Source organism: Rana temporaria (assembly GCF_905171775.1).
Source record: "Rana temporaria chromosome 4 unlocalized genomic scaffold, aRanTem1.1 chr4a, whole genome shotgun sequence".
Taxonomy (NCBI): domain Eukaryota; kingdom Metazoa; phylum Chordata; class Amphibia; order Anura; family Ranidae; genus Rana; species Rana temporaria.
The window spans coordinates 4,052,547-4,065,266 of NW_024404432.1; the positions used below are offsets into that span (position 1 = coordinate 4,052,547).

At 46.9% G+C, this 12,720-nt stretch overlaps 1 protein-coding gene across 1 annotated transcript in view; it reads right to left on the minus strand.

Annotated features, from left to right (window-relative positions):
- The window catches only part of LOC120921724 (NACHT, LRR and PYD domains-containing protein 14-like), a 483,121-nt gene that overhangs the window by 52,859 nt on the left and 417,542 nt on the right, over positions 1–12,720 (minus strand). Inside the window, exon 11 of the mRNA XM_040334262.1 lies at positions 505–681. Within this exon, the coding sequence (XP_040190196.1) occupies positions 505–681 (177 nt within the window). The remainder of the gene's footprint in view (positions 1–504; positions 682–12,720) is intronic.

The window sequence follows — 12,720 nt, forward strand, 5'->3', positions numbered from 1 at the left end:
CGGGTTTCTCGGCTGCCAATGGCGCCGGATTTAAAAAAGTACACAGTATTCAGAATCGCCGTTTTCGGCGATCTGAATACTTTGAAGTGCAAAGGAGGGCTCGGAGGTCTATTAGACCCCGATCCCTCCATAAAGAGTACCTGTCACCACCTATTGCTGTCACAAGGGATGTTTACATTCCTTGTGACAGCAATAAAAGTGATAAAAATGTAAAAAATGTAAAAATGTAAAAAAACACAATTTAATATTATAAAAAAAAAAAAATTAATAAGAAAACACAAAACATTTTTTTTAAAGGGTGAACCTCCTTAATCGCGCGATTAATCGTGAGTTAACTATGACATTAATGCGATTAATCGACATTTTAATCGCTTGACAGCACTAATATTTTTAATTGCAAACTGTATGGAATCTTGTATAAATGACATTTTTTTGTATTAATTATAAAGAAAAAAAATGAATAAGGAAAATCAATAAAGAGAGATTGAAAACAAAATGTCTTACCCCAGAAGAGAAGTTTGATTCCACGCCCAAGTGCAGCACAGATGCTGTAATTGATTAATACAATCATTTGCCTCTGATTGACTAACAACCAGACTTGCCTCCAGTTGGATGCTTTTTTTTCTAATAACTGAAAAGAGACTTTCAGCGCTCAACATTTTTCCAAAACTATGAATGAATCTGGGGAGAGAAACAAAATAATGTCATCTTCATTTTCCAGCATAAGTGTGTCCGATCCCTGACCAACAAAAGTGTGTCCGATCCCTGACCAATAGGGGTAAGCCGAGCACCCTCCGGTTTGGACCAGAAAATGCGAACTGTCCAAAAAATATGTGCAAACACCATTTAAAGTCTATGGGACACGAACATGAAGAAACCAAAAGTGCCAATTTTAAAGTATATGTTAATGATTCTGTTACTCAAAATATGTTCTATCCTGCAGTGCTTAATACTATGTTGCAAGAAGTAGTTGCTTCATTTGCTGATTAATACACAGGTTAAAATATAGTAGCGGTGGGACCCCGTGCGACCTTAAAGACTGTTGGTTTACGCCAGATTTCGTAGAGAAAGACACGCTGATTGCACAGCTGTGTGTTGGGCTATTTAGTTCTGACCTGACTATGACTCAGGCCCCCACTCAGTGTTGCCAACCTACCAGATTGAAATTTACTGACACAACACCCAAAATTTACTGGCACAACCAAGTTTTTACTGGCATTTCCAAAAGTTATAAAATTACAGTTTTAAGTGCAAATTAGAGTATTTAGGCTACAAACAAATATGATATGCAATTAGCAATATGATTTAAGGTAGATAATAAAGGCAAAAAATGAATTTCTTATTGTATATTTTTCAATGTAATAAGTAGCTCAGGGACAGGCCTCAAAAGGGCAAAACTCTCACAGTGACACTGACAGCAGTGTGCAGCAGCACAGATGATGATATGACCTCACTGATACAACATATCCCCTCCTTAGTCACAGTGACAGTCTCTCTGCAAGCCAAGATGTCCCCTCAGTCCACTCCAGTCTAAACAGCACTGAGGGTCAGGCACTGCCTCCACCAGAGCCACCCGATCACACTGTAGCAGGCAATCGGATGGTCTCAGCTGCTCCGGACCAAGTCGAGCGTCACAGCCATATTTTTTGGCAACCTTCTACTGGCATGAGAAAATTGCCTGTTTTTTACTGGTTGCATGTGAGTCAGGTGGACTCCCACCCCTCTGAGAGGAGTCAGATGCTGCATGGGTGCAGCCAGAGCAAGGGAGGATCCAGAGTCTAATCTTTGGGAGGGTCACTGCCAGAAAATAAGGTGTTGCTTACAGAACTCAATTAGGTGTCCGGTGTGTCCGCTGCAATGTTGCAGTACCGCTAAAAAATCAATGATCGCCGCCATTACTAGTAAAAAATATTTAAATATAAATGCCATAAATCTATCCCATAGTTTGTAGACGATTGTCAGGGACTGTAGACATGGTACAAGAGATGGTCAGAGACTGCAGACATGGTACAAGAGATGGTCAGAGACTGCAGACGTGGTACAAGAGATGGTCAGAGACTGCAGACATGGTACAAGAGATGGTCAGAGACTGCAGACATGGTACAAGGGATGGTCAGAGACTGCAGACTTGGTACAAGAGATGGTCAGAGACTGCAGACATGGTACAAGGGATGGTCAGAGACTGCAGACATGGTACAAGAGATGGTCAGAGACTGCAGACGTGGTACAAGAGATGGTCAGAGACTGCAGACATGGTACAAGAGATGGTCAGAGACTGCAGACATGGTACAAGGGATGGTCAGAGACTGCAGACGTGGTACAAGAGATGGTCAGAGACTGCAGACATGGTACAAGAGATGGTCAGAGACTGCAGACATGGTACAAGAGATGGTCAGAGACTGCAGACATGGTACAAGAGATGGTCAGAGACTGCAGACATGGTACAAGAGATGGTCAGAGACTGCAGACATGGTACAAGAGATGGTCAAAGACTGCAGACATGGTACAAGAGATCAATGCAGCCTCATCAGTGCCCATCATTGCAGCCTCACTGTACATAGGATTGCAGCCCCACTGTATATATGAACGCAGCCCCACTTTTGTATATTAATGCAGTCCCACTTTTGTATATTAATGCAGCCCCACTTTTGTATATAAATTCAGTCCCACTTTTGTATATGAATGCAGTCCCACTTTTGTATATGAATGCAGTCCCACTTTGTATATGAATGCAGCCCCACTTTTGTATATGAATGCAGTCCCACTTTGTATATGAATGCAGCCCCACTTTTGTATATGAATGCAGTCCCACTTTTGTATATTAATGCAGCCCCACTTTTGTATATGAATGCAGCCCCACTTTTGTATATGAATGCAGCCCCACTTTTGTATATAAATGCAGCCCCACTTTTGTATATAAATGCAGCCCCACTTTTGTCTATGAATGCAGCCCCACTTTTGTCTATGAATGCAGTCCCACTTTGTCTATGAATGCAGTCCCACTTTTGTATATGAATGCAGTCCCACTTTTGTATATGAATGCAGTCCCACTTTGTCTATGAATGCAGTCCCACTTTGTCTATGAATGCAGTCCCACTTTGTCTATGAATGCAGTCCCACTTTGTATATGAATGCAGTCCCACTTTGTATATGAATGCAGTCCCACTTTTGTATATGAATGAAGCCCCACTGTGCATGGCACTCACCATGGCATTGCCTCGATCACACACAGCAGGTATCTCCTCTCCCGACATGTGTCATGGAACAAACAGGAGCTGTAGGTCTGTGTTCGGCAGGGCAGTGTGCTCTAGCAAGGTCCCCCCTAGACGGGCTTGTGTGATAGACAAAATACTGATTCAATCAGTGTTCCATCTCCATCTACTATCACACAAGCAGGTCTAGCACAGGCAGCACAGCCGATCACAGATCCAGCTCTCACACACAGCGAGAGATGCCCGGTGTCATACACGCAGGAGAGAGGGGAGTGCTGCAGTCAGCTACAGCTCCAAGCAGCCTCAGGACAGGCAGCCTACCGTGACATGATTGTCCCGGGGGGGGGGGGGGGGATTGCCCTGTTGCCCCCCCTGGATCCGCCGTTGTGCGGGGGCTGGTCCATTTGTAACATGTTACACCCTAAATATGGGTGAAACATGTTACAAAAGGTGAACTTACCCTTGAACCTATTTCTAATAGGAATATGAGTATAGTTATTTTCTACATGGGGATTATGGGTGGATTATCATGATTACACCTTCCGAGGAACATATGTAACCTGTTTCTGATAAGAATATGCATCCAGTGGCGTATCTAGGGTATGGCAGCCATGGCAAGTGCCATGGGCGCCATGGCAGGGGGCGGCAAAAAGCCACCCCCCGCATAAAAAAAACTCACCCGTCCTCCCGCACTAATCTCCCGGCGCTGTGGCCGCCCTGCTGGAGTACAGCGCCGGCATAGCAATTGCTAATATTTCTCCTTCTGCCTGGGGATGGGAGTGACAGGTGCCCCCATGACGGTCGATGATTGGTCTGACCGGATCCACGTACGGTGGCAGAGCCTAATGCTCCGCCTACCCTATCATCTTATCCCCAGAGCGGGGAATGGGACGTGAGGTGAGGAGAAGAGAGGACAGGAGAGAAGGAATGTATGGCGGCCCGATGGAAAACCCCCGGCCCCATCAGCAGCACCAAGGATAGCAGTCAGGTACTACTTGATCCTCGTCATCATATTCATGTGTGCCAACTGCCAACCAGAAACAAGCAGCAAAATATAATGCTCAGTGGATTAAATAAATATGCATAGCCATATCATAAATAAAGTGTAATAAAGTGATTTGTGAACAGCTGTTGCACTAATCACTTTAATACACTTTATTAATGATATCTATGGCTATACATATTTATAATTTTTTTTATTCCATATTGAGCACTATTTTTTATGCCTGACGCACACACAATCGCACATGATGATGACTTAAAACTTTTAAGTCATCATGTGCGATTGCGCCCCCCCAAAAACTTTCAGCACCAGCCGCCAGTGGTCCCCGGTGTCCCTCTCTGTCCCCGCCATGTCCCTGGTTATCTGAAAGATGGGTTTCAAATGTTTTGACAGGGGCACAGTTTCAGTGTTTGCCATAGGCGCCATTTTCACTAGATACGCCTCTGTATGCATCTAATTAGTTTTCTACATCGGGATTATAAATGGAATATCATGGTTATTCCAAGGGACATGTTCAACCAATTTCTAAAAGAAATATGCATATTATTTTTCCAAATGGGGATTGTGTGTTGAATATCATGATTACACTTAGCAAGGAAAATATTTAACATGTTTCTGAAAACCTTATGGGTATACTTTGTTTACTGCATGAGGCTTATGGGTGGAATCATGGTTAAACATGCCTAGGAACACAGTTGACCTGTTTCTGATACATTTTTGAGAATGGTTATTTTTCTACATGGGTGGATAATTGTTGATACACATGCCAAGGAACATATTTGGGCAACTAAGTGGCAGATGAGGTTTTATGTTGATAAATGTAAAGTTATGCACTTGGGGGCTAAGAATATGCATCATACAGGGGCGGACTGACAACTCATGGGGCCCCTGGGCAACAGGAGATCATGGGGCCCCCTGTATCCCTGCCCACACTCAAGCTACACCCACACACATCATGGGGGCACACAGCAGGGCCTAGGGCCATGGAGCGGGGCATGGGAGCAGATAGCTGGGCATGGGGCACAGAGCAGGTTGTGGGGCAGACATCAGGACATGGGGGGCACAGAGAAGGGCATGGGGCAGACATCAGGGCATGGGGGCACAGAGAAGGGCATGGGGTAGACATCAGGGCAAGGGGCAGAGATCAGGGCATGGGGTCACAGAGCGGGGCATGGGGTAGACAGCAGGGCATGGGGGCACAGAGCAGACAGCAGGGCATGGGGGCTCAGGACACATCACAGGGCCAAAAGGAGGGAATTGGGCACACAGTGGGACATATAGTAGGGCATTGGGCACACAGTAGGACATATCATGGTGCACACCGTAGAGCACATCATGGGGCACACAGTAGGGCATATCACAGGGCACACAGGGCATGGGGCACATCATGGGGGCACATAGAAGGGCATGGGGGCACACATCGGGGCATGGGGCACGCATGGGGGCACACATCGGGGCAGGGGGCACAGAGCAGGGCAAGGGGGCACACAGAATATGAGGCAAAGAGCAGGGCATGTGGGCACAGAGCAGGGCATGGGCAGACATCAGGGCATGGGGCATATATCAGGGCATGTGGCAGAGAGCAAAGTATCGGCAGATATCAGGGCATGGGGCAGAGAACAAGGTATGGGCATATAGCAGGGTATGGGGCAGAGAGAGAGCAGGGTATGGGGCAGAGAGAGAGAGAGAGCAGGGTATGGGGCAGAGAGAGAGAGCAGGGTATGGGGCAGAGAGAGAGAGAGAGCAGCGTATGGGGCAGAGAGAGAGAGAGAGCAGGGAATGGGGCAGAGAGAGAGAGCAGGGTATGGGGCAGAAAGAGAGAGCAGGGTATGGGGCAGAGAGAGAGAGAGAGAGAGAGAGAGCAAGGTATGGGGCAGAGAGAGAGAGAGAGAGAGAGAGAGCGCAAGGTATGGGGCAGTGTGAGAGCAGGGTATGGGGCAATGTGAGAGCAGGGTATGGGGCAGAGAGAGAGAGAGAGCAGGGTATGGGGCAGAGAGAGAGCAGGGTATGGGGCAGTGTGAGAGCAGGGTATGGGGCAGTGTGAGAGCAGGGTATGGGGAAGAGTGAGAGCAGGGTTTGGGGCGGTGTGAGAACAGGGTATGGGGCAGAGTGAGAGCAGGGTATGGGGCAGTGTGAGAGCAGGGTATGGGGCAGTGTGAGAGCAGGTTATGGGGCGGTGTGAGAGCAGGGTATGGGGCAGAGAGAGAGAGCAGGGTATGGGGCAGAGTGAGAGCAGGGTATGGGGCAGTGTGAGAGCAGGGTATGGGGCAGAGTGGGAGCAGGGTATGGGGCAGAGAGAGAGAGCAGGGTATGGGGCAGAGTGGGAGCAGGGTATGGGGCAGAGAGAGCAGGGTATGGGGAAGTGTGAGAGCAGGGTATGGGGCAGAGAGAGAGCAGGGTATGGGGCAGACAGAGAGCAGGGTATGGGGCAGAGTGAGAGCAGGGTATGGGGCAGTGTGAGAACAGGGTATGGGGCAGAGTTAGAGCAGGGTATGGGGCAGAGAGAGCAGGGTATGGGGAAGTGTGAGAGCAGGGTATGGGGCAGAGAGAGAGCAGGGTATGGGGCAGAGAGAGAGCAGGGTATGGGGCAGAGAGAGAGCAGGGTATGGGGCAGAGTGAGAGCAGGGTATGGGGCAGTGTGAGAGCAGGGTATGGGGCAGAGAGAGCAGGGTATGGGGAAGTGTGAGAGCAGGGTATGGGGCAGAGAGAGAGCAGGGTATGGGGCAGAGAGAGAGCAGGGTATGGGGCAGAGTGAGAGCAGGGTATGGGGCAGAGAGAGAGCAGGGTATGGGGCAGAGTGAGAGCAGGGTATGGGGCAGTGTGAGAACAGGGTATGGGGCAGAGTTAGAGCAGGGTATGGGGCAGAGAGAGCAGGGTATGGGGAAGTGTGAGAGCAGGGTATGGGGCAGAGAGAGAGCAGGGTATGGGGCAGAGAGAGAGCAGGGTATGGGGCAGAGTGAGAGCAGGGTATGGGGCAGTGTGAGAACAGGGTATGGGGCAGAGTTAGAGCAGGGTATGGGGCAGAGTGAGAGCAGGGTATGGGGAAGTGTGAGAGCAGGGTATGGGGCAGAGAGAGAGCAGGGTATGGGGCAGAGTGAGAGCAGGGTATGGGGCAGTGTGAGAGCAGGGTATGGGGCAGTGTGAGAGCAGGGTATGGGGCAGAGTTAGAGCAGGGTATGGGGCAGGAAACACGGGGGAAGCGGCTGTAAACATACCTCTCGTGATGCGCTCCTCCCCGCCGGCCCCCTCTCTCTTCTCGTCCGTCCGAGGTGATGACAAATAGAAGCACCTGGGGTGGACGGAAGGAGAGGAGGGGCCGGCCGGAGGAGCGAATCACAAGAGGTCTGTTTACACTGCAGTCTTAGCAGGACGCAGTGATTCGGGACCCGATCTACCCGTCAGCTAGTTGTGATTGACGGGTAGATCGAAGGGGACACTCAGCTGTCATGGGGCCCCCTACTGGTCACGGGCCCTCGGTCCGTGCCCGAACTGCCCTATGGTCAGTCCGCCCCTGGCATCATACATACTAGGAGGAGTAGAACTGGGGGGATCTGTAGTGGAGAAGGATCTGGGGGTTTTAGTTGATCATAAGCTCAATAATGGCATGCAATGCCAAGCTGCGGTTTCCAAAGCGAGGAAAGAAAGGCCCCGATCAAGAGTGCAACTAGGAGGAGGGCTGGCATGACTAAGGGGGGCAGTGAGGCGGAGTAGGTAGAGTATGGTTTAGGGGAGTTCTTTTTCTTCTGAGTAGCTGGGACATGTTGTTTTGGGTTAGGGCAGTCAGGTGGTTGGGGGAGGTTGCTCAGGGGGGGTAGCGAAAGGGGTGTTTCTTAGGCCACCAGCTTCAGTCGGAGCTCGTGGCAGAAGAAGGAACAACAAATTTTACCTGTTCCTGTTAGCTCCATTTTTCTTTTGCCTTAGAGATACTAAACAAAAATTTTTAGGACTTACCGGCCATGGATTTTGAACCGTGGTTGTCCCAGTTCAGGGCTTGTATAAGAGAGGTATGGACTCCAGAGAAAGAGATATAGGGCCAGATTCAGAAAGAACTGTGGCGGCGTAACGTATCGTCTTTAAGTTACACCGCCGCAAGTTTTCCTCGTAAGTGACTGATTCACAAAGCACTTGAGTATAAACTTGCGGCGGAGTAACGTAAAGACGTCCGGCGCAAGCCCGCCTAATTCAAATGGGGCGTGTACCATTTTAATTAGGCGCGCTCCCGCGCTGGATGTACTGCGCATGCTCCGTTTTGAAATTCCCGCCGTGCTTTGCGCGAAGTGACGTAATTTTTTTGAACGGTGACATGCGTAACGTACTTTCGTATAACCAGACGTCTTACGCAAAAAAAAAAAATTTGAAATTCGACTCGGGAACGACGGCCATACTTTAACATGGCTCGTCTAAAGTTAAGCCAAGTTAAAGCAGGCTTAACTTTGCGACGGGGAAAAAACGACTAGCGACATCGTAACGAACGCGAAAACCTTCGTGGATCGCCGTAAAAGCTCATTTGCATACCCGACGCTGGAAAACGACACGAACTCCACCCAGCGGCGGCTGAAGTATTGCATCCTAAGATCCGACGGTGTAAGTCAATTACACCTGTCGGTTCTAAGGGCTATCTATGCGTAACTGATTCTATGAATCAGCCGCATAGATACGACAAGAGATACGACGGTGTATCAGGAGATACGCCGTCGTATCTGTTCTGAGAATCTGGCCCATAATTCCCCCCCCCCCTGTACAAATCATTAGTAAGACCTCATCTGGAATAAGCAGTTCAGGCATGGAGGAGCTCAGCTATGAGGAAAGATTAGAGGAACTGAATCTATTCACTCTTGAGAAGAGGAGAATAAGGGGGGATATGATCAACATGTACAAATATATAAGAGGTCCATATAGTGAACTTGGTGTTGAGTTATTCACTTTACGGTCATCACTGATGACAAGGGGGCGCTCTTTACGTCTAGAGGAAAAGAGATTTCACCTCCAAATACGGAAAGGTTTTTTCACAGTAAGAGCTGTGAAAATGTGGAACAGACTCCCTCCAGAGGTGGTTCTGGCCAGCTCAGTAAATTGCTTTAAGAAAGGCCTGGATTCTTTCCTAAATGTACAGAATATAACTGAGTACTAAGATTTGTAGGTAAAGTTGATCCGGGGTAAATCCGATTGCCTCTCGGGGGATCAGGAAGGAATTTTTTTCCCTGCTGTAGCAAATTGGATCTCATGCTCTGCTGGGGTTTTTTGCCTTCCTCTGGATCAACTGTGGGTATGGAGTTGGGTGTATGGGATTGTACTGTGTTTTTTATTTTGTTTGTTTATTATTTTTGTGGTTGAACTGGATGGACTGGTGTCTTTTTTCAACCTGACTAACTATGTAACTATGATACACATACCAAGAAAAAACATTTGGCCATTTTCTGATAAGAATATGTGTAAATTACTCTTGTATATGGGGTTATTGTAGAGCATGGCTTTTTTTTCAGCTGGAAGGCAGTTCTGGCACCTTAAGAGTCGGTTCACACTAGGGCGACACAACTTCAAGCGCGACTTTCAGTGGCGACTCTGACACGACTTGAGCATGAACCACAGGGCGATCTGGGGCGATTTACAACACAACTTAAAGTCGTCTCCAGGACAGGAGACTTTCCAGTGGCCAAACAACAAATCAGCTCTGGGAGAGGGAGGGGGAGGGAGGGGGGCAGGAGAGGTTTCCCTGAGAAATGTATGTTATCTTCCTAGAAAGTCGCTTCAGTTAAGACAGTGATCAGACTTCTGAGGCGACTTCCATTGAAATCAATGGGTACAAATCGCCTAGAAGTCGGATTGAAGTAGTACAGGAACCTTTTCTGAAGTCGGATCGCCTTGAGTAGTGTGTATTAACACCGCTCCCATTTACTTCCATTGTTTTTCTCTACAGCGCGACTTGGGACGACTTGAGGCGACATTAAGTCGGATCGCAAGTCGCCCCAGTGTGAACCGTCTCTTAAGGGGTTGTAAAGGAACATTTTTTTTTCATAATAAGCATCTTTTACCTGCAGACATTCCTCTTTTCACTTTCTCATTGTTCCTTTTTGCTCAGAAGTTTCTCTATTTCTTCTCTGTTCTGTTCACTTCCTGCTTGTCTGATTGTTACTCACCACCGTGAAGGGAGGCTTTATTGCGGTGGACAGTGACCTGCTCGCCCCCTCCTGGGAACTACATCTGTGCAGCAGGACGCTCTCTACGTGTTAGAGACTTCAAGGAGGTGTGAATTACTGGGCGTGCCGCAATGCATACTGGGAAATGTAGTTCTTACATGAACGAGAGCCGCAAACAAGGAAGTGAATGAGAGAACAGAAACTAGAACGCCGGAGGTGATATAGATGAAGGAATTTAATAGGTATTTACTCGTTTTTTAACAGAATCATTACACTATTTTGTCTGTCTACCTTGCAGACATTAATTTTAGGCAATTTTTTTTTCCTTTAACACTCCTTTTAGCATTGAATGCATTAATGGCAAGGGGTGTTGAGGTGTGCTCGAGGGTCTATTAATGCTGGCTACTGGAGGATCTATTGTTGCGGTGGGGGGAGATTCAATAGCTGCTGGGAGGGATTTAGTGTTGAGAGAATGGTCTATTATTGTTGGCTGCTGGAGGGTCTATTGATGCTTAGGGCTATAGTAAATTCTTGCTGGGAGGGTTCTACTGTTGAGGGAGGGGTCTATTGTTGTTGGCTGCTGGAGGGTATATTGATGCTGGTTGCTGGAGTAGGGGGGTTCAATTGCTGCTGGGAGGAATATACTGTCGGGGAAGTGGTCTATTGCTGTTGGCTGCTAGAGGGTCTGTTGATGCTGGCTGCTGAAGAATCTATTATTGGGGGGTCTACTAATGCTGGGGTGGATCTATAGTTGCTTGTTGTGGAGGGGTCTATTGTTACAGGGGCGAACTATTGTTGAAAGGGGGTGTATTGTCTCTGGCTGCTGGGGATATATTTTATAGCTTATCATTAACAAATTCCATACAAATTACTAAATACCGTAAAATGATACTTGGTTCTTTATTCTCTAAAAGGGGTGGAAATGGGAGGTGGATAGGGGAGGAACCAAGGGAGGGTGCTCGGAGGTGGGTAGGGGGCGGAGACAAGAAGGGATTTGAAAGGAGGAGTTCCTTCACCTATGTTCTGAGAAAAAAAAGACCTGTTGTAGAACAATAATTATAGCTATAGTCCCATCAGAAAAAGGTCGAAAACATTACATGAGATGTGTAACAATGATATTTGCCCCATAATCGCCTTGTTGCAAAATAATTATACCCATGTTCTTATCAATTAAAGATCAAATACGTTACGTAGGATGTGTATACATTCAATTCCACCCTTGCTTACATTAGGAAAAGGTCAAATATACTGTATTCCATCTATAATCCACATTCAGATACATAATAATCACATTCTTATTAGACATGCCGTAATTATTTTCCTTGGCATGTGTATCCTATAATCTGCATTTTTAAAACATTGTTTTCCAGGTTCCTAATAAAACAATTAAAATGTATTGCTTTACCCTATTATTTCTATTGTTTTTCCATGATTTTTGTTTGATTTACTATGACTCTATTGTGTATATAGAAATCAGCAAGTGAACAGTTAAAGTGGTTGTACAGGCAGAAGGTTCATTCTATACATTCAAATAAAAAGCAGCCCTCCTAATACTTACCTGAGCCCATCTGGATCCAGAGATGTTACAGGAGTGTCTTGGCTGCCCAAGATTCTCCCTCCCCCTCTGCTGAAACGGCAATGTGGTGCTATTGGGTCCAACTGCTGTCAATCAAATTCAGTGAGCCAATGATGGGAAAGAGGGGGCAGGGCCGGGTTGCAGCTCCTTGTTTGAATCACACAGAGCTGCAGATTGGGTACCCCCATAGCAAGCTGCTTGCTGTGGGAGCACTCGACAGTAGGGAGGGGCCAGGAGTGCCAAAGAGGGACCTAAGAAGAGGAGGATTTGGGCTACTCTGTGCAAATCCATTGCACAGAGAAGGTAATTATAAGATGTTTATTATTTTTAACTAAAGAAAAACAAGACTTTACAGTCACTTTAAACATTAGTAACTGCTTCTTGCAACATAGTATTAAAGTGGTTGTAAACAGAGCTTTTTTTCTCAGAAAATAGGTGCAGGAACTCAACCACGACCCCATTCAGATTTCACAAACAGTAGGAGGGTCTTAAAGGGTCATTAACCACTTCCCGACCTCCTCATGTACATTTACGTCAGCAGAATGGCACGGACAGGCACATCCACGTACCTGCAGTGCTACCTAATGTGAGTAAGGTACCAAATGTGATATTAAACAGCGCTCAGAATAATAAGTGAGAATATGAATCAACACATATAATATTGGTACAGTGACATAGTGAAAAATAAATAAATAATTCACCCTCTAAGTGAGACAATATATAAGTGTCCAAAAATACGTGCAAAAATTACATCAAAAAATACCAGGTTGGCAAATACAGTCCATAAACTGC